The 25,233-nt window shown below is 39.4% G+C and overlaps 1 protein-coding gene across 3 annotated transcripts in view; it reads left to right on the top strand.

Annotated features, from left to right (window-relative positions):
* Positions 1-25,233, top strand: part of Ank2 (ankyrin 2, neuronal) — a 313,838-nt gene that overhangs the window by 225,790 nt on the left and 62,815 nt on the right. For 2 of the 3 annotated variants that reach the window (XM_005397083.2, XM_005397085.2), the window contains exons 21-25: positions 2,564-2,662; positions 3,557-3,655; positions 12,634-12,706; positions 18,473-18,617; positions 24,873-24,975. In XM_005397083.2, coding sequence (XP_005397140.1) covers positions 2,564-2,662; positions 3,557-3,655; positions 12,634-12,706; positions 18,473-18,617; positions 24,873-24,975 — 519 coding nt within the window. Of the gene's footprint in view, positions 1-2,563; positions 2,663-3,556; positions 3,656-12,633; positions 12,707-14,581; positions 14,636-18,472; positions 18,618-20,639; positions 20,652-24,872; positions 24,976-25,233 lie in introns of all 3 variants that reach the window. The other variant, XM_013520726.1, reaches the window with a different exon arrangement.

Raw genomic sequence — 25,233 nt, 5'->3', positions numbered from 1 at the left:
TTTTTTTGTAAAATATACTGCACAGATTGTAGAGCTCTTTAATGCAGGGAAAGCCCAATGTTCGGTGGCATTTTTATATAATTTTAAAAGCTAAAAAAAATCTTCATGGAAAATTTAGTTGATCCTTCATCAAACTTGATCTCCTAGTGATTTCTGCTTTGCAACTGTGAAAACAGGGGGCTTCGGAATGTGCCAACAATTGTGGATGAGCAGGGCCCAGAGCTCCTCTCTGGACGGGCCTGGGAGCGTAGATTACACCTCAGTCAAATGTTCGCACAACGGGTTTGAGTTGTTCCAACTTCCCTGGAAAAGGGCCTCACTCATCAGAACTAGGGGGCAGTTTTCTGGCCACAGAGTCCACTGGGGCCCCATAGACTGTGATCTACTAGGAGCAAGGCTGTTAATTTATATCCAGATTATCTATGTCAGGACCTGCCCGAGAGTGACTTGAGAGAGACGTTGAGCTGCCCAATGCAAACAATGGACTCTCCATGACTGGCAATATCTTACTCCTGGTAAACAAGAAGTAAGGGCAATAAAAAGTTTAATGTAAGGTTGAGGTCGTCCTGCAGTCTGCTGATGCCAGCTCTGTGTGTCCATTTGCATTGATTGTCCATACAGCCTTAAACTCAAACATTTTATCCAGAGTCTTTAAGATTCTTTAATACTGAGCTCCTAAACTTAAAACCTGTACGTATACCCAGTCCCCTGGGTATTTTAGATATTCGCTGATATTCACTCCGATGTGAGCCTGCCTGTAGGTTAGAGGAATATGATCTGATCTTCCCCACAGCTTCAGTCTCCAGGTGCTCCCTCATGTGCTGTTATTACAATTTATACACTTACAGGTAATTAATAGCTGTTTATACTTATATGGATTAATTTACCATACATAATGTTATTAACTTATATGCTAAGTTATTTAGCACATAGCATGTGGTGAGTAAACACTTGTTGAGTGAATTAACTTGGGTGATACCAAAGATATGAGCAAAATTTGGTTGTTATCACAATGGAAAGGAAGAATTTGGGGGAAAATATCACTTACTTTATGGTACTCAAATGTCCACGGATTCCTCCTGACATGTGTCCCTGTAATAACTATAGGCTTCTCTGAGCCCCTATAATCAGTTATCGTGGTTCCAGGTTTCTTGGGCTCATTCCATTGTAGGGAGCTACAGCAGGCATTAGACTCCTTCCTTGGGGAGCAGAGGATGCGCCAGACTTAGGGTCTCTTGGACAGAAAAATCCTTACACACAGTGACAGAGAGGCATAGAAAAAGCAAGTGGTGCCCTTGTCCAGTGTACAAATAGTGGGTCCCTTTCGGCATGAGGAAATACATGTGATCATGAAGCCACAAGGACACTGGGTAAGAGAGATATATAGGTCTATAGATCTATATGATGGTATGTAGATGTACTCATATTAGCTTGGTGTATGAATGGACCACTCAGATCTTAAAGCTTACCATAGTTGTGTCTGAAAAATATAACATTTTATCAGGAGTTAGGCAAGTAGATTAGAAAAGTAGTCTTGAGGCACAAAACTGCTTACTACGTTGTCATAGTCTACACAGTACCTGAACTTAAGAATGACTATGGAGAAATTACTTAGTTGCTATTTTCAATTTTCTCATCTCTGAAATGGGGAGAAAAACATCCATTTATTCACTTATTTGCTCATTACCCCTTTAGCCAGCCATTCTTTATGAAACACCTGTGATGCACCAAACACCCTCCCTTCAAGGTGCCAATAAAGAGTAGAAGAGAAAATACCTTCAGGGTCCAGCATCTGGCACAGTGTTGGCTGTTACTACTGTTTTGTTGTACTTCCAAGGATTTTGGCCTGAGTTTTAAATTAACGTTAATCCTATGTCACACCTAACCACGCACTGCAGTTCTCAGCAAGACTGGCCTCACTAACTTTGCCAGAGAGTCCTTAGAAATAATAGACTCCAGGGCTTTCATCCCTGTGAAAACTAGACCAGAATGTTAAAAACTAGTTTTTAAAGAGTTTTTTTGAATGGAGGATGAGTTTATTCTCTAAGTGCATGGGTGTGTTCTATACCCAAAGCCATTCTCAGAAATGAATATGAGCTTAGATTTATTTTCACTGATTCGCAAACTGTAAAGCAAACCTAATGGTTAACAGCTAGGAAAGGCAGGATAAGCAAACAAGAGTTTGAGTGACCCTCTGCAGCTTTCTTTTAGAAACAAGTTTACTCTTCCTTACTTCCTAACTAGGGGAGAAACCAGAGATAATGTCCTTTTCCATTTTAAATCTCTGTGCACACCCATTTTTAATGCTAATTGCTCACCAGATAAGAATAGTTATTTGGGAGAGGCTTTTTATCTCCTTGTTTCATAAGCTAGTCTCTTTGTTTAGCAGAGCAGAAGGTGTGAGGGAGGGTTTGCTGCTGAGAAATGGGTTGCTGGGAAAGCTAGGCTCCAAATAAACAAAGCATCCTTGATGGGTTTGTTGTAAATAAGACCAGGAAGTGAAAACAGAAGGCTAACTTCGTTTTCCGCTCCCCTTGCAAATCGCCGCCACCTCCAACCCCAGAATGGCTACACGCCTTTGCACCAGGCTGCCCAGCAGGGTCACACACACATCATCAACGTCCTGCTGCAGCACGGAGCCAAGCCCAACGCCACCACCGCGGTAAGCCCCTCACTACGCTCCGACCTTCCTCCTCTCTGGCCCAAGTGGCCTGGTTTCTGAGCTCGTATGTGCAATTTAAATAAGCTTCTGGACTCCGGAAAGTCCCCCGGTTTCTAGAAAAACCTTCCCAGAAGTCAGTGTGACTTCCCGAGAGTGTTGCCCTAGGGAGGGACACCAGTTGGCCGTGCTCAGTTGGCCCTGCTCCATTTGCTCTCCGGAGAGCGGAGCCCTGGGCTTGGGCGGCTGGAACGTGCTCTGCCTGCAGCTGGCTCTCAGATGTGAGCAGGAATCACGCCCTCCCTCCCTGCTTTCTTAAGGGAGCAGCGTTTCTGAGCTGCTGGCTTAGACAAAGCTCATGGGAAAGTGGAGCAATTGAAATGTAAACTAAGGGGAGCAGTTAAACAAACCGGGATCCCAGGCGGCCTGAATCACTGGCCTGTGTTATTTTGCTGCAGCCTGAGCTCCCACACAGCTGGAGTTAAATATGTCACAGTGTTCCCAGGGGTAACCTGCAGCAGATGGTCAGACCTCTGGTAGGAGTAGGTGTACCTGGTGCTCCTAAGAGTTTTTGGAGGCATCGTCTATCAATTCAGTACATGCTTTCCTAATCTCAGGACTTCGTAGATGTTTGACAACCTTAGGGTTAAAGCATCAAGTGCTTCTTATTAAAAAGAGCAAGCAGACTCCAGCTTGTTGTGTTACCATGGTGACCTAGGCTATAGTCTGAAGAAGTTACAAAGACAGATTTAGATGTAATGGTAAAAACTAGTGATTTTCCTAAGCTGTGCCTGTTTTGGAAGGAAATGCTGGCTCATGCAGAGCTGCGGGTGATCTCATTGGCCCACATCGCCGTCCTCCCTCTCATTTCTCACTCTCTTCTTTCACTCCCTTCAGAATGGTAACACTGCCTTGGCCATCGCGAAGCGGCTGGGCTACATCTCCGTGGTCGACACGCTGAAGGTTGTGACCGAAGAGGTCACCACCACCACCACCGTGAGTACAAGGGACAAGTCAGCTGCTGAGGCTTTCCAGCCACGTACTTGGTCACTGTCAGTGTTTAGAGCACTTTGTGTGGCACTTTCGCTAAATGCATTGCAGAATATGTATACAGAGGTAGGCAGAGCTAAATGCTTTACACAAGGAAAACGGGGTCGGGGCTTCTTTCAGTCAATATGACTTCATATAAAATGTGTGAATGCAGTATTACAAGATTCAGCACCTTTTTGGGTGACTTTTTCCTGGCTCTTCTGCCCTCTCACTTTAGAATGTGACACCCTGGCTAGTGGTAGCACATTCCCACACTGCTCCAAACCCTTAGATCTTAGCCTTCCTGGCCTCCTCTGCAGGGGCCTGCAGCTCAGCCCAGGCTGCCAACGCTGGGTCAAGCCCCTGGCAGCGAGGTCAATTCGTCCATCCTCATGTGTCTTCTTATTTCTGATTATTTTTTATTTACAAAGAAAGTTGCCCATGCTGACTAGGTAAACTGGCTGCATCATGACAGACTGTATGTTTAAGTTTTCCTGTTTGTTTTCACTGTCTTAATACAACAACTGAGTCCTCAGGAGAGAACAGTGGTCCCCACTGGCCTTTGCCAGAGAAACTTGGGAAGGGTGCAGACCTGAGATGTGGACTCCTGATGCTTCTTCACCATTTGGCCTGGAGGCTCCTAGCAGAAACTGGAAACTCTGTAGTATTTGCATTTGTTTGTTTATTAACTCCTTAAGCAAGGACTCTGTCTTTGTAAAATAAAAAATTAGAACACAGGAAAACAGGGATTCTATAAGGACAATAAAAGCATAAATAAATAAAGAGTTCTGAAGAAGGTTCTAGTAAAGGCCCCAGGCTAGAAATGGTGCACACAGAGTTTGGGAACACTTGGTTCTTTTGAGAGATGACAGGGAGAGAAGAGAATTGTGTACTCTGCTGACAGTAAGTTCCCGTTGATATCCACTGAGGTAGATGGAATATAGATGGTTTAATGTGCAGTTTTGAATAGAGTGGACTATGATTTATTAATGAACTGCAAGACACAGGCTGAATTGAGATGGGAGAGAATAGCACTGTTTGCTTAAGTGGTATCTTAATACTTGTAGCCAGTACGCACAACATTTTTAGTGATTTAAAGCATAGCTTTAATAAATTATACAGAAGAAAGACAGTCTTACCAGTACCTATCACCGTATTTGTGGATCATTATACATAGCTGAATCTTTTATGTTGAGGTTCTATTTTATTTAATTTTGTAAACCGACACATAAAAGTTGTCCATATTTATTAGGGCACTGTGTGATGTTTTGATATCCGTATCCACTGTGTAATGTTCAACTGAGGGTAAACATATCTTGCCCCTCAAACATCTAGCATTTCTTTGTGGTGAAGACATCTAAAATTCTTTCTGTGTGTCTGAATCTTCATTGCTTTGTGTTGCTGTATGACTTATTACAGAAGGAAGATGTTCATTTTCAGGACCTATACACATACACCACTTTATTGGGCACCTTTAGAGCGATATGCGCATCACAAATAAATGAAACCCATGACGAGATTGGCTGGACATATCTGTTGTTAGAAATCTTTTTTTTTTTTTTTTTTTTTTGGTCATCTTTATTACTTTTGCCACACTGGGAATCATGCACGTATATTTTTGAGAGCGTACCACTAGATGGCAAGCATGTGTCTCTTTTGCTGTCTTGGACTTGCTTTTCTATGTTTTTATTAGTTAATGTATTCCTTTATTATTAATTGGATATAAAATATGTGCTGGACTCTATGCTATGTGCTTAAGTGTCATCAGAGGTTAAGACATGACGTATAATATCACCAGAGAGGAGAATGAGATTCATACTTTGCAAGAATATAATTCTTCCTTTACATCAACACTAGAAAACTTATATTTTCAGTTTCAAGGAGAGCTCAGGTTTATAACTATTACTTGGGGCAAAAAGCTTCAAGATCTGTATTTTAAAAGAGGAGCAGTTAGCTTTCTTGAGTTTGTCTCTAAATATCCTAATTACTGTCTCTAAGCAAGCTCTCAGGTATGTAGAAAGGGGTCACCTCTCCACCACATTTAGCTCTAGGGAGACGTGACAGCGCCTTTTTACACTCTGAGTTTTATTTTATTTTATTTTATTTTATTTTCCTGGTAACTATTATTCTCTATACTCCCTTTAAATTTTAAGGTGATCAAACAAATATAAAACATATACAGCATTTCAGCTAAGATAATAACGTGTAATTGTCCACCTTAACTGAACAAGTCTCCCCTTTATCTCGGTACATTTCATGGTCATGTAGTTTGACTTTTTTTAAAACTTTAATTGGCTTCGCATAGAATTATGAGTTTGTTTTCTGAAATAAAGTTTGAGGATAAGGACTGGAAATATGTTTGGTTTTGTCTGTTATAGGAATAGAATCTTCTTGCATATTTTCTTTCTTTAGGAAGAAATTTTCAATAATTTTCCCTACATAAATTCTTTCTCACATAATGTGTTGTTAATGACATTAAAATAACAAATAGTACTTAATATTAAGAATATTTCAGCCTTAGAGGGCTATCTAGGACTGAAATTTAGGTTGCTGGATTCCAAAGCACATGTTCCTAACTATTGTCGTACAGCTGATTTGGTTGTGTTGAAAAGTAACTTCATTGGAGTTCTGTGAAAGAACTATTTTTACCTGGTTTCAACAAAAATTCCCAGTTAAAATAGTGCCTTTATTGGCTTTTGTGGGAGCATCATATTCAATAGAATTTTCTGAAGTCTACAGATTCACTAAGAAATAGTTTGGAACCATTTTTTCTTTGGTACCAGAAATCGAACTCAGGACCTTGTGCTTGCCAAGCAAGGTGCTGTGGCGCTGTGGTGCTGAGCTATATCCCCAGCCCAGTTTGGAGCTACTGACTCCTGATAGCAAATAACATGAGATAACATAATAATTAGGTAAAATTAATAAAATTACAGTTGATGTTACTACCATTAGGTGTAACAGTTGAGTTAGTGCCACACACGTGGTGTGCTATTTTCACATCCCCTGGGTTTGTATGATGTCCTCGTTGAGCAGCCTTGTGTGTTCTGAAGATCAAAGAAAGTTCCCTTTGCTTTTCTTCTTTCCAGAGTTCTTCACCCCAAAGTCTGAATAAGCCATTGTGCAGCCAGCAGAGCAAGGCAGCAGTTTGTAAAGGAATCATTATTGCTGCAGGCATTTCTGAGACATTTTAGAATAGTGGTTTGTTTCCTTAACCTTTGCTTTTTAACTTTATTCTGAGAGGCGCGGCAGGGAAGATGAGACAGTTTGCCATTCTACTAAGCACACAATCACACTGTGTTTGCCAGAACGGACATTGGATGGTAGGAGACATTTCTGACAATCTACTCAGGTAGTTTGCAAAACTACTAGAGACGACTCATCCTCTGCTTAGTGATTACCCATCATCAGTTATTTTCGTTATTTGCATAGAGTTATGTTTTATGTTGTGTATAGTCGTTAGTAAGCACAGTATAAATGACTTCATAAATTACTAACATAAAAGTATTAGATTTCTGATATTGTTGTTTAAACATGGGGAGATTTATTACAAGCAATTAAGAAAGTATAAATAGTCCTAATCCTAAATCTTATCTGATAGTGTGTTTGTTACAAAAGGAATCATAAAAGTGGCAGTGCAATAAATTAATGTCATCTGCTGTTTTTTGAGCCAACATTTCTATAAGTTTAGTCTATAGGTCCAAACTAGATGGCTAAATTGTTATTCTTACACAAACTACATACACATAGTGGAATTCTTACATATGAGTTACATACATATGTAAGAATTGTTATTACACAAACTACATACATATAGTACTATAGTCTACATGTATATAGATCTTATCTGAATGTATATAATATTTATACATCCTATGTGCTTTCTTAAAGAGACATTATCTTGAGTTTAGAACCTTTCTAAACTTTTGACATATCTTTGTCCAACCTGTTACACTTGTCTCAGCCATAGCTAATGTGGGGTAGCAATTATTTTTTGTGACTGTTCTTTGGACAGACTTTGTAGGGTATGTACTTAAGTTTTTATAGAAAAATATTATTCACGTAGTATTTAACTTAATTACGAAAGTTACATGAACATGTATGATTGGTATGAATACGTCTGCAAACAAATACCAGCTCAGATTGGAACTCCTGAGACAGGAGCCCATGTGTGGGTGTCAGGAAGTGACACACTGGCCAAGGTCATTGGCAGTGCCACATGGCTTGGTGGATATGTGATAGAAAGGAAATGGTGCATTAGAGGGGGACTTGTTAAGTGCAGGTCAATTAAGCACACTTTTTCATCCCAGATATTATTTACCATTTATAAAATATTATGTTATGACCTCATGGTTTATTTTTTACATTTTCCTTGTATTGTAATAAATTATAAAAGCTCATTATGTGATTCAATTGGATCCTGTTAAACTTGCACATAGTATAATGTGTATTTAAATTTCAACAGTGATTTCTAATCTAGACCATAGCATCTCAGATTCTATAGCAGAAGATACATGGGACTGTTTAATTATAGCTGTGTGGTTTTCGTGTTGTTCAAATGCAGATGCATAAAACCATGTTTATGTTTCAATAATCAAGTTTTCAAAGGATATCTTGTTTAGAAAATATGTATATTTGTCTTATTACATTATTCATGAGTGGGAAGATTTATTCGCCACCCATTAAACCGGTAATTTACCGATGGCCTCTAAAGGTCAACCACAATATCATGTGCTAATGTCTGCTGTATTTACTGGGTTGCCTATCAAAGGTATTTGAGTGTTGGGGCAGAAAAATATCCATGACCAAGATGACCACTCTTTGCCACTTTTCATCTTGCGTATAATAACTTTGACAGCCTTCAATGACCAAACTAAAGCAAATTAGTTATTTCCCATCCTGCAAATTCAATACTATATATATGTATATATAGTCCCATCGTCAGTATCTGAAAATAGACAGTGAGACTGCCAGGCAATGTTTTTTTTTGTTGTTGTTTTTTGTTTTTTTGGTTTTTCTCCGGTACCAGGAACCGAACTCACGACCTTGCGCTTGCCAGGCAGGCGCTTTTGCCGCTGAGCTAAATCCCCAGCCCTGGCAATGGTTTTAAGAAGTGTCTCCACAGTGATTTTCAAATGCAGCATCATTCTCTTGGGTAAATATTTACTGTGAAGGGTAAACACTCTGGAATATTTGTGCAAGAAAGTGGACTTTCTCATGTAATTCAACACAGTAGACACATATTCACATTTCTGAGTCATTTCATGTGCCTGTAGATACTCATTCATAAAGTTACCAAAAAGTTGAACAAGGTGTGATAGTATGACTGTCACCATCTTATATTTTAAGTTAAAGTAATTTTCTACCACTTGTACAGGAAAATGAGTCTCAAATTGAGCTGTACAAGTGATCCCCTGAGGAATTTAAAAGTAAAACTCATACCAGGCTGTAGTACATACCTGTACTGCCAGCACTTGGGACGCTGAGGCAGGAGGATTGCCATGAGTTTGAAGCTAGCCAAGCATACATAGTGAGTTTAGGGTCAGCCTGCATTACATAGCAAAATCCTGTTGCAAAAACCAAAAATGTCCATAGATGGACTCTGTCCCTGGTGCTCATGATTTAACTGGTCTGTGATGGGACCCCAACAACAATTAAATTCTTTTAATAATTTTAATGTGCAGCTATAGTTGAATACCATTAATATAGAGCATAAATTGTGATTTATCTGAGTTAAACATATAAACTCAAATTTACAATAATAAAATATAATCAAATGGTATATTTTTCTTTCTCAGTACTGGGAATTGAACCCAGGCATTTACAATGAACTACATTCCTAGCCCATTACCCCTTTTTCATTTTTTATTTTGAGACAAGTTCTCACTAAGTCACTAAATTGCCAAGCTTGGCTTGAACTGGCAATCCTCCCACCTCAACCTCCTAGAATGTTGGGATTGCAGATGTGGGCCACCACACCCAGTTTATAATGGTCTTTTTAAATTCATTCATTCAATAAATGTTTATCTACCACCTACTCTTCTTCAGATCTTTAAACTGTCCAGCATTTAGTTTGCTTTCTGTGAATATAACACTATGAAATTAACCCTCACAAGAACACACAGGAGAGCTAAACTTGTTACCTTGGGCTTCTGTCATAACTTTAGCTGGATACCATAAGACTTCCTTTACTCCCTCGTTTTCTTCCTTTTAAACTATGGTTCTACCCAAAGCAAATCTATTTAGTCATTTTGTGGATTTTAAATGTATTATTTTGCTTAATTTTATGTCATCAGCTTTTCAGTCTGTATTTGCGAAGCACGGATTGAGTTTCAGATTCTTTGTCTCAAATGACTTTGCTCCTATGCAGGAGGCAGATGGATAGGTAAGGAACGAGGCATTGTGTGTGTGATCTAGGAGTGCGGGGCAGCAGATGGACAGTTAGACGAGCTCGTGAGGGGAAGAGAGTGGTCAAGGAGATGTTTCTGCAAGGATGGTGCCTCTAATATGAGGCAAGTGAGGACAGGAAGTTAGAGAAAGAATATGTGGAGCAGCACTAAGGTATTTGAGAGCATCTGTGTGGGTGGAGCAAGTCATCCAAAGTGGGTGTAGCCTGGAGTGAGAGATGGGCCCCCTTTCTGTCCCTCTTTGCTGTGTTATAAGAGGTCTCCTTTATTTAGTTTGTATTGAAGAAAATGGAAAGCTACCAAAGGCATATGCAATATCTCATTATTATCTAATTCCCTTAACACATATGACATGTGCATAGATTTATAACTATGCTGTTTAACTTGAGCATCAGTTGAATTTCCTTGTAAATGTACTCAAAGTTCTCTACTGCTTTGAAAAGGAAATAATTGGTTGAAGAACCATGATAGCCTTCCAAGCAAGTCTCCAACACCATGTAGCAAAGCTTGCAAGTCTAAGCCACTTCTTTATTGTACTTTGGTCCTTCAGTTGAAGATTTTAATCTTATGGCAAGAAATGAGTCTCTTAAGTTCCCATAGCTGCCGAATGATGTACTTAATACATTTTCAATGCAGAAACTGTGGAAATATGGACTTGAGACTCAGTAGTCTTTCAGTGATTCATATTTAACTCATGAGATTTAGATGTTTTTCTTCTTATTTAGAACATGTGTCTCTTTAACTGAAATTGGCAAAAATAGTCCATATGCATTATGTACTGCATAGTGTTCTTTTTGTTTTTGTTTTTGTTTTGTCTTTTTGAGACAGGGTCTTGCTATGTGGTTCAGGCTGGCCTTGAGCTCACTTGGTAGCCCAGGCTGGCCTCAAACTCACAATGAGCCTCCTGCCTCAGCCTCCTGAGTGCTGGAATTACAGGCATGTGCCACCATGCCCAGAGATCTGCATAGTGTTTTGATGTGCATGTACATTGTAGAATGACCAAGTCACACTAATTAATATAATGTATCCACCCCCATATACTCCTTTGTGTGCTTGCACTTGTGTGTGTGCATATGCACTGAAAGTCTACTTTTGACAGCTTTCAAATATGCAGCACCTAGTTATTATTGTTAAAGTCACCATGTGGGACAGTGGGGGTCTTGAACTGAGTCTTCCTGCTGAGGTGAATGTCTGTAATCTCAGAGCACAGCTCCCCACTCCTCTGGCCCATTCAGCCCCGAGTGTCCACTTCCTCTCTGCTTCTATGAGTTGGACTCTCTGGCTTCCATGTATTAATGATATCACATGGTGTTTGTCTTCTTGTGCTTGATTTCTTCTTCTTTTTTAAAAAACTCGTTGTGGTATCTGGAGATCAGCATGACTGGTATGAAGTGGGCCCTCACCATGTTTCATGAGTGAATGAGTGAGTAAAAAGTACAGAGGCCTTTCATATTTAAGATGAACTTAACTTTGGTTTACAGTACAATAAGCTATGCCAGTTCATACTTAATGAGCACTAACGTATGCCAGTACTATGGGAACTCTTGAGTATACTATTTTGTTAATCTTCATAACTATTTTATGACATATCACCATTTTCTCCCTGTGATACTGGAGATCAGCCCCTTCACCTTTACACTGAGCTTACATCCCTGTCCTCTTTTGAAATTTTGTTATTTTGAGATAGGACCTCACTAAGTTGCCCATGCTGGGTTTGAATTTACAATTTCCTGCTTCAGCCTCCCAGAGTTCTGGAAGTCAGGTGTGCCCAGACATGCCAGCGACGAAGTATTTCTTACACCGCTTTCATAGATAAGGAAATTGAGACATAGCGGTGCTAGGGCTTGGTAAGTCCTCTTAGCTGATATGTAATGAAGCGAGAATTTGAACCAGACACCAGACCAGGTACTGCAAACCCTGGTTTCTTAACCTTACACTGCACATCAGGAATGAAGGCAGTGGACTGGGGTACTCTGGGGTGTTACTGTGGAAGGCAAATATGCAGCACAGCAGAATGCTAGCCCAGTGCAATCTATAAAGGCGATCGATTTCCTCCTGTTGATCTTCTAACCCCAGTAGAGATGTGTTCCATTTTCTGTCCATGTAACTTATGTGGCGCACATTGACTACAACTTCTTTTCCAGTGGCTTTGCTTTTAATAAATTGCACATGTTCACGGCTTCTTTTTAAAGCTTTTCTGGGAAAATCACTTAGTTCATCTTAGGGAAGGCTTGAAAACATTAATCTGCTTTCTCCATGTGACATTATCAATACCATTACTAAAAAATATATTTTTCAAATGGGAACTCAAGGTAATGATCCTCTTCTTGGATAACTTCACTTCAGTCAAGGATCATTTATCTCCAGGAAGAACAAATGAGTCTTCACGAGAGAGAAAATTTCCAAAATATGTGTGAGGACAGAATGGGCTAGCCAGGGCCTGAGAGCTTGCTGCCGCTCTAACACGGCCACTGTTGTGGTCCTTTTAATCTTTTGTTTGACTCTATTGTTAATTGAGCCTTAATGATTTTTTCTTTCCAGACTATCACAGAAAAACACAAGCTAAATGTTCCCGAGACGATGACTGAGGTTCTTGATGTTTCTGATGAAGAGGGTAAGGTCTGATTCAGTCTTCTTTGACACTTGTAATATTATTGCACAAGAGCAAACCATCTTTATTCTCAGGACCACACTGCTTCGGTGCGTGACAGCACCTCAACATTTAAAGTCCCTTTGTCATTTTGGTTTCAATATATTTACTTTTGCCATTGTTTGGGGTAACTTCTGATCAGTCTGCTTTCTCCTGTTATCTTTAATGTTTTTTAAATAACAGGACTTGGAAAGAGGAAAGAAACCAGAAACTGGTCATATGCTAAAAGATTTACTTGGTAATAAAATAATGTTTTTATATATGGTTTGATTATGTCCAACAACATTTATTTTGGTGCTGGGATCAATTCCAAGGCTTCAAGCACACTGAGCAAATGCTCTACACAGAGCTATATCTCTGTCTTTCAAAATATTTTTCATTCAAATGCCTTGGAGACCCTAAAGTTTTCTTCATCAGCGATATATTAAGAAATCTCGGCTTTCTGATTGGTTCTAATGTACAAAATGTGTTTTAAATCCAGAGGAAAAAAGCCTTAGAGAAAGCTTTAATAATATCACAGTCACAAATGGTACAGATTCAGTGGATGAAAAATGGAGGCAATGTTTAAATTTAACTTATTACAGCAAATGACACGTTACCACTGTTCCCGCTCAAAATATTCCCTGGCACTTTGAACACACTTGTCCTATCATTCTTGCTACTTTGTGAAGCAGTTCTGGAGTCCTCTTAAGACTATCTTTAGTTACACTGCTGTGGCTGTCTCAATATCCTGAATAGATCATTTACTTTCATGCTCATTTTGACTTTGGGGAGGAGCTAGAAGTTGCATGGTGCCAGACCTGGCAAGCAAGGTGGATGGGACCACATTTTATGGACCTGTCTTTCCCTTGAATGGAATGCGGCAGCAGCAGTCACTGAGTTTTGTAGCATGTTACATAAAGACACTCATAGCGAGGACTTCCAGAACTGCTTCAGAAAGTGGAGAGAATGATGAGATACGTGTGTTCAAGGCATGGAGCAGGAATGAAGATGATTAGTGGCAATATGTCTTTTACAATAGCAAATTTTTACAGTTTAAATATTTACCATGTATGTTGATTTCCCCATATAGGTGAGCAATTCCTTAAGTTAGAAAGATGTGGCCTGTAGTTTAAGAGTGGATAAAAAAAATTATTTTCAAAGTCTGGAGAAGGCTGCTTTTTTAACTGAGCTACCTGGGCCCAGGCATGAAGCCTCATGCTAGCGCTGGAGATCAGGCCCTCTACTTCAGCTAAAGTAGTTGGCTTTTCTTTATTTTATATTTTGAATTTTCATATGATATTCCATTTGGATAAAAAAAATTGTTACTAAAAAGGAAGTAGTGTGTAAGATAAGTTTCTATAGAGTAGCTATTAAATGTATACAACTGGATGGAGCTACTTAAATTATATTTAAGTAGCTATTAAATATAATTAAAATTTATTGCCATATATATGTATGGAAAATGTGTATGTTTGAAAATGGTTGCCTCAGAGGATGGCAGTAGATCTTGTTTTTATGGAGAAATAGTAAAAGTAATCATTTTAGGTTCTTTAACATAAAATCCTAAGATAAACCCTTACATTGAGATGTCCTTACTTGGAACTACTTTGTTATATCACCTATTGGCAGTAGGATTCAGTTGTCTTAGCTTGTATAAGAGTTTATGATGAGAGTGAAAATGCTGGAACAAGGTATTACCATGAGTAAATGAAAAAGTATTGCTCAAGCCAGCAATTCCAAGTACGTATTCTAATTCTGAGTTCTGTCCTAATACTTGCCACCTATGTTCAGCATCCATGCACACCGTATTTTGTTTTGTGAGATCATCTTTCTCATCTTCACTTGTATGTTGAACAGCTTTTAAACATTTTGGTGATCACTCTATTGATGGGGAAGTACTTAGCGATTCAGGTACCATTAGAAGAACATGTTGGAGTGAAAGCTTTTCTTTGCTTTTAAATTTTTTTATCTGCATAGAAATAGCTTGCTTAATATTTAAATCTGTGTGCCTGGTACTAATGTGTCTTTTGAAATAGCATGTGTAATATGAGTGGGATTGTATATGTATATATTTGAAATTGTGAATGTGTTAACCTGGAAGTTGAAAACCATAAATTGTTTATGCTAATGATTTTGCAACTATAATGAAGACTTATTAACATAATTTATCTGATGAACATTACATCAAGATTTCCCCCACACTAATAGCTTCTGTAGAACACAAATTTAGAGAAAAAGTAATTCTTTTGCTAAGTTGACACTGAACTAGCATGGGCATGTTAATAACTCAGCTGTTAGCCGCCCTGCAGGCTTTAGGACATGGAGAAGGAACGGTGAAGTGCCAAGATAGGAAGATACAAGAGAGGCACAGGGTGGCGAACTCCTCCAGCTGTTTGGTTTGATGCATAAAAGCACATGGCAAGGGGGCCAGGGATATAGTTTAGTAGCACAGCGCCTGCCTGGCAAGTGTGAGGTTCTGAGTTCCATTCCTGGTACCCTGCCCCCCCAAAAAAGAAAAAGCCAGAAAACCACATGGCAATCAGCAGTGGAGTGTTTGAATTCTCAGCTGAATAGTCTGAGAAAATTTAAGGTATTGTCAGATTTCCATTAATGATTGAAACCATTAAACCTGTTTTTACAAAGAGGAATCCAGCAGTGGTATAAAAGGGAATGTGTGGGAAAGAAAATGGAAGAAAGCTACTATCTAAGGGAAGAGAAAGCTTTCTCTGAATGTCTGCAATGCTAGCGCATCATCTTGATTAATGCCCAAAGTGTTCCTATGGCACCTGCGAGGAAAAGCTTTTCTAAGGAAAACTCAGGTGCAGCAGTCTAGGAGACAATTGAAATATAGATATGGGGTTTGGAGTAAGGTCTGCAGTGGATGCAGATGTGTATATGGATAGTATCTAGGGAGTCCCACAGTCTTAGTTATGCATGATAATACAGGACAGTGAAAGAAGGGTGAGATGGAAATACCAGTGCACAAGGGGAGTGGAGACTGAGAATAACGGCTCCAAGGATAGGGTTATGCCAGAGGAATTACAGAGACTTTTTTTTAAAAAAAATGTCATCTTATGGCTCCTGATTAATTATTAAAATTAGCAAGTATCTTTAATAGACTCAATTATGAAAGGAAGAGGCATCAGAATGTGAAATAAAGAAGGTCTAATCATTAGGGGAAGAAATTACTGTCCTTCAGAGATGGCAGTAGGAGTGATCTTTTATTGTGGAAAAGGAAAGATTCCACAGAATCTTTAAGAGGACAGGGGAGGGTGCAGACCGAGACCTGGTATACAGGTGTCTGAGGGGATGAGGGATGAGGATCTAGTGGCAGGGATGGACTGGCAGAAATTTCTTCACCTTCTAAAGGAGGTAAGATCAAGAATGTTGCCCAGGTGTGGCAATCACACCTGTAATCCCAGCACTTGGGAGGCTGATGACTGCTTTGAGTTCAACGCCAGCCTGGGCTACATACCGAGTTCAAGGCCAGCCTGAACTACATATTGAGACCTTGTAAAAAAAAAAAAAAAAAAAAAAAAAAAAAAGATCAAAAATGTGCACATTAGAAATTTGTAAAGTTTTGAGTTGTATGAAGAATTTCCTAGTTGTTGACCAACTTGGGTAAATGTCTTCCCAAACTTTTTTTAGCTTTGTACTCATTTCTGTAGATCTACTCTCCATCTCTCATTGCTGATTTTTAATTCTGAATAATATGCCTTATACCAAACATGTTGGAGAGAAATTTTGTAGAACTCCAGCAGCATCGGACACCAGACAGATTCCTCTCCAGCTAATGATAATATTAGATTCGTACTTGGATGCTGATACCAGCACTAGGAATTTTACTTCTTTGGGCCATTTCTCTCTGAGACTTAATCAAGCCATCATGATGTGTACCTAAGGACCACCATAACTGTCTCTAAAACTCTGAAGCCTCATTTTTAATCACACTGAACATAATAGCTCTGTTAGATACCATGCTTTTGTTTTGTTTTGTTTTGTTTTTCTTCTGGTACCAGGAATCGAACTCATGACCTTGTGCTTGCCAAGCAGGCGCTGTGCCACTGAGCTAAATCCCCCGTCCAATAGCTCTGTTAGAAAACATCTTAACCAACCATCAAAATGCAGAGGAATGGGAAAGAATGCAAAGATCATCCACTGTCTTGTGAAAGTATAATCAGAGGTTTTTAAATCGTGCCTTGACTTGTTGCCAGAGTGGCAAAAACTGATCTAATTTGTTAAAAATATACTTTGTAAATGACTTCCATCCTATGTTCTATCAAGATTGAATACACGTAAGACAGAAGAAGTCCAGGATCACGTGGTTTGCTTGCATATTCTGCAAGATACAACTATAAGGGTGTGCTTTTCTTCTTCAAATTGGAGCTCTTCCTGCTAGACTTTTTTCTGTTCTCTTCCTTTCTCCTCTTTTCTTTCCTTAACCCTTATAAACTTTCTGCTTCCCACCAAGAAGAAATGACCAAAGGGAAACATAAGTGGAGTAAGAGAATTCGAAATGCAGTCCCTATTGTATTAAGGACTTTTGAGGAATTTTCAAAAACTGAAGAAGGAAAGCTTCTTCGAGTTGCCTTTGTTCCCTAGGTCACTGAGAGATTTCTGTAAGAACTGGCAGATTATGTAGAGCAAGTTGAAATGTGAAAGCAAATTGATGAGGAGGGGCTGGATACTCTAATTTGGGCAATATTGGAAATTGGTGTCCGAAATCAAAGCTGAACTATAGCAGAATCTTGGGGTAGGGCAGTAGCTCCAGGGAAGGAGAAAAAGAGTGAAACAATGATAGCAGACAAGGGTACTTTTGGTTTTCAAATAATCTTTTTAGCTTCTTGCTCAAGAGATTGGTAACGTAGAGCCTGTATTATGTAACAAACTCTATATCCAACCATTCCCATCACTTTTTCACAAGTAGGCATAGGCTTAGTCTTCCCAAATAGTGCTAAAACTATAGTGCTAAAACTCTGAAAATAATATCGGATTATTCCCAAGCCGGACTATGCCTGTGTGTTGGTATAGCTACTCTTGGAATTCATCTTAGAATTTTTTCACTTCATCCTAGTGCTCTTTCCCTAAGGTGCACATTTGGTTAATCTTATAAAATACTATAATTTCATTTTCTATCTCATAGCAATAAACTTTTTTTTTTTTTTAGCATATTGTCTCTTGCATTAAGTTGGTTTTTTTTGTTTTTTTTTTTTGTTTGTTTGTTTGTTTTGTTTTTGAGACAGGGTCTCACCTTGCAGTTCTGGCTGGCCTTGAGTTCACTTTGTAGCCCAGGCTGGCCTCAAACTTGAAATGATCCTTCTGCCTCAGCCTCCCGAGTGCTGGGATTACAGGTGTGCGCCACCACACCTGGCATGAAGAGATTATTAACATATAAAACTGTTGAAACTACCCATAGAAGTCAATTAGCCTATGCATTGGACTAATTATTGAGTTAAACAATATAAGCAGTTAACCAACTCTCAGAATAAAAATACAATGAATAAAGCAAATTAACATCTTAAAAGAGAAACAGTTCAGGTGATTATTTCTTCTTGATGCGTGTAGAAGATGGATCCCGTTTGGTCTAAGTTCTAGCGCTTTGCAAACGTGTGTGTGTCCTGTGCCTCGTGGTGTGCTGTGTTCCGCTGACAACAAGGCTGCTTGCTGATGCATTTCACAGTTCAAACATACTTTGTAGCTGATGCTGTGTTCAACAAATGACTTTTTCCATCTTCTGATTGTTTGAAGGGGATGACACAATGACAGGCGATGGGGGAGAATACCTTAGACCTGAGGATCTCAAGGAACTGGGCGATGACTCACTACCCAGCAGTCAGTTCCTGGATGGAATGAATTACCTGCGGTATAGCTTGGAGGGAGGACGATCCGACAGGTATTCATAGAAAGCTTATATTTGATGTCTGCCGGAAATCTATGCAATGCGTTTTTACGATCATTAGAAAGAGTGGACACAATTATTGAGCACTTAATGAGCACCTCAGCACTCTCGGCAGTTAGCATGCTATCTTACTTAGTTGTCTAACAACTTTTAGAAATGCCCACTTTCTAGGACAGGAAACTGAAACCTGAAGAGATTAAACAACTTAGTAAAATCAAACAAGTCCTCAGAAATAGATGCATGATAGATAAGAGCTCTCTACCTTTGAATATGGTGTTTGTGACTATCTGCTGCTTTTTTCTCTAGGCAAATTTAAAGGGCTGTTTTTTTTCCTTGTTTATGCTCTTACCAAGTGATATCTATGACACTTTTAATCTCCCCTTTTTCATTAGTGACATAATTTCTATGAACAAAGCTATGTTATAAAGAGTAATTCCAGTGAAAAAAAATCAAAAGAAAACTGCACTTGGACTTGGCTTTTCATTAAAAAAATAAAAGAACAAAAAGACTTTGATACAGAAGTAATCTAGGCAAAATCTGGATGAGCCTTCTTTTTATAGCAGATCTGGGGAGGTTTATATAATATTCTAAAGGATCAATTTAGGTCAGGTGTATTCCTGTCCAGGTAGTGGAAAGTCTGTTACTTTTCAGGACTCTCATATTTACAGTTTGAAAGTTGGCTCTATCGTAAACTACTTTATAAATATCCTGCATATTTACAATCTAAGAAATAAATACCTTCAAGGGTCATCAATTTTAAATGGATAATTGATTTAAAAAACAAACTTTTCTTGGGCTTTTCCCTTAAGCACCAATTATGCTCTTTTTAAAAACCATCCAATGTTGATTAAGTGCATTTTGTGCCAGGCTTTGTGGTAAATATGGGACACATGGGTGTGACAAGGATTAGCTTGCTGACTTCATAGGCAAGGTGACCACAGAGTGGCCATTGGACCCTGAAGCTTGAGCCTCCAGGAGGAGAGGAGGCCAGACCCAGACCAAATGATAAGTAATGGTGGCAGGCAAAGGTGGGGAGGACAGGAGCAAAGGCTCGTGGTACATGTGAGACGCAGAGGAGGCCAGCATTGCTAGAGTATACACGTAAAGGAGGACAAATCATATTTGTATGGTAGAGGACTCCCGCTGTCAGTGGGCCAAAGGATGAGTTTCCAACGAGAGCAGTTAAAGGGCATTGACCACTGAGAGGCTACTGCAGTGGTCTTAGCTGTGATTGCTGTCAGAGGGCTTGAACCTTAACCTTGGTGGCAGTCATGGAGAGAAATTCAGCAATGAAAACATTAAGGCATGTATAGGCGATGAAGTGAGCCAGACTTGGTGATGGATTTTATGGGGTAGTTGAAGAGGAAGAAAGTTAAATTGACTCCTTGGTCTCAGTGGCTTAAAGGGTGGTCCTTGGGATCAGAATACAGAAGGCGGAGCCCCCACAGAGATTGGAGGACCAGGCTCAAGTACTGATTCATTCATACATGTGGCCCTTATAACCTGAAATGCTAAGAAGAGCTCAAGTTTCAATAAAAGGAACGGTTTATAGCTTTGCATGTGTTCATAATAATCTGTAAATAAGCATATTACTGTCAACCCAAAACTCTTTCAATGTGGTTTCTTTTATTAAGAAAAAAATGCCTTTTTTTTTTCTTAATAAAAAAAGGGTTTTTCCTTCTTTCAAAGTAACTCAGTTGGGAGACTCAGAATATGCTTTCTACAAAACAAGGGTAGATGTTTGATGTATTTCTACTTAAACTGAACTCCATCAGCATTTAAATACAAGGAACAAGAAACAAGGCATGGCTGATTCTCTGCTCCATGTGTGCATTTCTTGAGTGCCAGATGTATGCATGGTCTCCAAAATACAACTACAGACTGCATCTCATTTCCATGGTTTTCTTTATTTTGTTTTGTTTTGTTTAAATTTTGCATAGACAATTCAGTATAAGCCCCCCTTTTGGTAACCATTTTTTCTTTTCATTATTTCTTTATTTGGTATGCTCTCAATAGTACCATGCCCAGGTAGGTATGACACGGCATGAAAACATGGCCTTCCCGGATACACCCGCATTTCCCTGCTCACTGCTCAATGTGTGTGCGTGCGCCTGTGTGTGTGTTTGCGCACCTGTGCACGTGCAGGAGGTACTGATAATCTAGAATTATGGATTTATTGTCATATTAGAACTTTGTACTAAATTGAAGAAAATTTGTGAGAGAAGAGATGAATCTGTTACTAGGATGGAAGCTGGCCACATGAGCAGGCCCAACTTTTAACTGTCACAGCTCCACCCTGTGGTTGACAGAACAGGAGTCTGGTGATCAGCCTGTGTGTAGTTGGAGAAGACAGGAGAAAGGTTTTGATACCTAAAATGTATGCTGATGCAGAAGAATAAAAATCTAGACAATTTAATGTCTGTTTAGCAAAGCACAACCAACTTCTGGCCATTTGGATTTTATATCTATTTTATGATTGCTTACAAATTAAAAGTACTATCAAAATTCAACATAAAGCATCAAATAACAATGAACCATGTATTAGAGAAACTTCTACATATATTAATACTAACACACTGAAATTTTTGGATATTCATTTGTTCAAGAGAGTTTGTAACTCCATATATATAAATGCTGTGGTTTACTAAAATAGTAATTATAATACATTTTAATGAATGTATACTTTCATACCATCTCATATAGTTCATGAAACAATTGACCCATAATATAACAAGTATAAATTGAGTCCATAACAAAGCACTTGGCACCCAGAGCTGAAACTCCCCTAGCTGAACAAGTAAAACTTGACACTTCTGTGGAGATGTTGTTATTAATGTCCTGAATGAACAAGTGCCCTCTGAAAAAATGGCCATCCAGCCACAAAATGTCTGCATTTTCTAATTGCGCTTTTTTCTATGATGCTACAGAATCTACTTGAATGAAATAATATCATTAAAATAAACTGATAACAAAGACAGTATTCTTCCTGAGAAAATAATAACCAATACAAAGGCCTGGAATAGTTGAGGTCCCTGAGTCAGAAATTGGCCTCCCTGATTTAAAATATATTAGAAAATATGCACATTGGTTAAATAACCAGATAGCATTTCGGAACAGTAAATGGACTCATTTTCCCTCCCTTTCTGTTCAGTTTCTATCACTCTCTGTCGACATACCCTACTCTTTCTTTTTTTTTACCCCGGTACCGGGAATCAAACTCACGACCCACGGTTGGCAGGCAGGCACTGTTCCACTGAGCTAAATCCCCAGCCCCTATCCTACTGTCTTTACTTCTCCACTCAGTTACCTTTCTGAGGTTGTATGTTACTTTGTCTTTCTTGACTTTATCCTCCCTCTATATTTCTTCCTGTTGGAATTTTAAGAAGATGAAAATATAACACCAGCATCTCTCTACCCCTCCCGGTTCAAAACCAATTGAGAGATAGATACAGGTGCAGTATCAGGTAGATAGAGCTCAAAACCCATGTTTTGCTACTGACACTAGTTGTAGGATGCTACTATACATTCACAGCACAATGGACTCTTTCATGCCACATTCCTGGAACTGATAGACCTGTCCACCTGGTCATTGTCACTCCTTGAGAGTAACAAATAAGACCTAGTGCCTTCTTTCAAAGTTTTGACATTTACAGTGCTAGCAGCCACATCAGTAGGTTTATTGGGGTATCTTTCTTTACTGTTCACTTTGCTCCCATTCAAGCTAAATTGTCATTTACTTTTTGAGCCAGTGTTTCTGCTAATCTAGTGCTGCATGTAAGAGTCAATTTTCTCTAAGGACAGAGCCTCCACTTCTTATAAGGAGGGGTTTCTTGTCATACACCAGAATGCTTCTTACTCTTTTTAGTATTATTAATTCACGTATGTCAAGCATCTTTAAATGTGCAAAGCCATAATCTCCATCTCTGAATTCTAAAGCAGTGGATAGAGATGATATAATGAAAAACTCAAGCTCGACAGAAACCATTAGATTGGGGAAGGTGGTTGAGCCTGTAGACAAGCCACACCACTTCAAGAGGTTGACCCCTCTACTATTTTCCCTTCCTTGGCCAAATTTGAAACAAAATAAAGGAATAAAATCATAGGAGCTTTTGACCTCATGCTGCCTGGTACAAAACACAACCAAGTGAATCCTTGTTGTCTAAAGAAGAAAAAAGATGCATTCCACCAATTGAGATAAGTTTTTGCTGAGATTAAAGAACCTTTTCCCAGTAATTTAACCTCTGTCCCCAGTCTCAAATTCAAGATCAAGTCAGGATTGATCACTATAGGCTACAGCCTGTTGAAGAAGGACACTATCAGAAACCTGGGGCACAACTATAAAAATAGTCATAATATAGGCTGCCTGTAGTTGCTGGAGCTCCTGCCTGTGTTCAGGAATTCACTAAGGCAATGATGGTGAGCCTCTTAGAGACTGAGTACCAAACGACCACTCGTTTATTTCAAAGCACCAGCGTTACAGTTAAACCTGAATACTTAAGAGTCCTTCTATGACAAAAAAGCAAAACCTGAATACTGAGGTTTTAGTGTAGAAAAAACACCTCATACATTAACATTTTTGTCTTGAAAGAAAAATACAATAACACACCATAGGTTTATCACTATTGCCAATCCCACTCATTTATTTCAAAGTGCCAGCACTGCAATTAAACCTGAATACTGAGGTTTGACTTTAGAAAAATCACCTCACACATTAACATTTTTTTTTTAAAAAAAAACCACCATAACACCCATGTTCTAGGTTCACCACAACTGCACTAAAGCATTCAGCCTGCCTCTGCCCAGGCTATTGCAGAACCTAATTCCCAAATTATACTTATATTTTATTTTATTGTAAGCACAGACTTAGGGAGGTATGAGTACACAGTGTCACATAATCAGTTCCTTTGATTCATGTCATTTACGCTGTAAGATCAAGATTCCTAGGTCTACCTGCAAAATAGGAGAGGAAAGGCCTTGGGTTACCAGAAATAATTTCCAAAGTGATGATTTCCTCAAGAAAAATTAAAATTGGGTGTGATGCTTATAGGGTTTCAAGTATAAGGCTTACAAAGTTAGCTCTATCTGCACAATTAAAGTAGCACTTACTAATAAACTTGCTATTTAGTCCATAAATCCATAGGGCTTCACTGGCCAAATATCTACTAACTAAAAGCAAATGGAAGTTTGTTTTCATCAAGTTTGCATACCTCTTTCCCCTTCCTCAGTGGGAATGCTGACCTTTAAATCTGGGATAAATACATATAAAATATACAATATTATCCTGTTTGTCATTTACACGAAATGATGGAGAAGGAATGCAATTGCATTATGCAATTCAAATTTTATCTGTTACTTAAAAGTGCAATTCAGTACTTTGAAATTCAGGTTTACAAAACATGTAAAACGCCAGTTAGGAGGCCTGAGCGCCATCCGAAGGGCAGGCCTACGCTCCGGTCGGCAGCCACAGACAGTTTGGCTTTGTGCTGGCAAGCATGGCTGCGTGCGGGCTGCTGCTTAGAAACGGTTTCTTGTGCTGTCACATCTCATCCCCACGGCAACCAGCACTCTGTGGTGCTTCACTCAGCACACACAGGACATGCAGAGGGGACAGTGTCCTCCTTTGAAATAATGGCATTGTCAGAGTCACCAGAGACAAATAGAGGAACTTCCCTTCCGCAGGAAGCATGGCTCTGGCCCCCATCCATCTCAAGCTTCCAGGGGAGCTCCCCGGCATTGGGTCATTCACCGCCCGCAGAGGAAGAGAAAGAGGCAGGAGAGAGAACGGAAAATAATGAGTGAAAAGGAAACCTGCACTTTCATTTTGTCCTTCTCTCTGAGAGCTGTCGACTTTCCCACTGCTATTTTTCTTAGCTGCATAGAGATTAACACTGAACCCAGACTTAAGCTGTCTATCCTGGAATTATCTCCTGTGTGGATTTCTGGTCCTTGCAGTAAATGGCACTTGCTGCTTGCAAACATTTCTGGGAAGAAAATGAATCAGATTAGGAGTATCAAATTTTAACTTCTGAATTCCCTTGTGCCCTGGCCATTGAGTGGTAGGAACCAGTCGAAAGAGGTGTGAGCTTAGCTGCAGACTGAGAGGTAGGACAGCGGGAGACAAGTGTCCCCTGAAAGTTGCACGGTTCGCTAATAGCACGCTTTTCTCACTCCCTGCTCTGCTCGTCACTCATCCTTCCAACCCTCCTCCCGCTATCGGTACATGGCCATGGCCTCCTGCCACCCTGCCAGCCTTCGGTCCTTCAGTTCCGACAGGTCTCACACCCTGAGCCATGCGTCCTACCTGAGGGACAGTGCCATGATGGACGATGCCGTCGTCATCCCCAGCCACCAGGTATGTAACTTCTTACCTTTCAGCTTCTCATGCACTTCCTGATGTGGGAAATGCCCTGAGAAAACTTTTAAGGTAAAAGAAATCCTTCTTAATTCAGTGGACAAGTTAGGGTAAGATTTGAGGGTTTCCTAAAATATGAAAAATGTTCACTAGGTTTTTCATTGAGAACTTTTTCTAAAATAATATACTTCTTCTTATTCAGCAGTACTAAATTCTGCTGTGGAGATTTTATATAAGGACTTGTATTTTGAAACAAAT

This window comes from Chinchilla lanigera, unplaced genomic scaffold, assembly GCF_000276665.1.
Source record: "Chinchilla lanigera isolate Chin_1 unplaced genomic scaffold, ChiLan1.0 scaffold00056, whole genome shotgun sequence".
Classification (NCBI taxonomy): Eukaryota; Metazoa; Chordata; class Mammalia; order Rodentia; family Chinchillidae; genus Chinchilla; species Chinchilla lanigera.
Note: the sequence above shows the minus strand (reverse complement) of the source record. Positions and strands in the feature narration are given on the sequence as shown.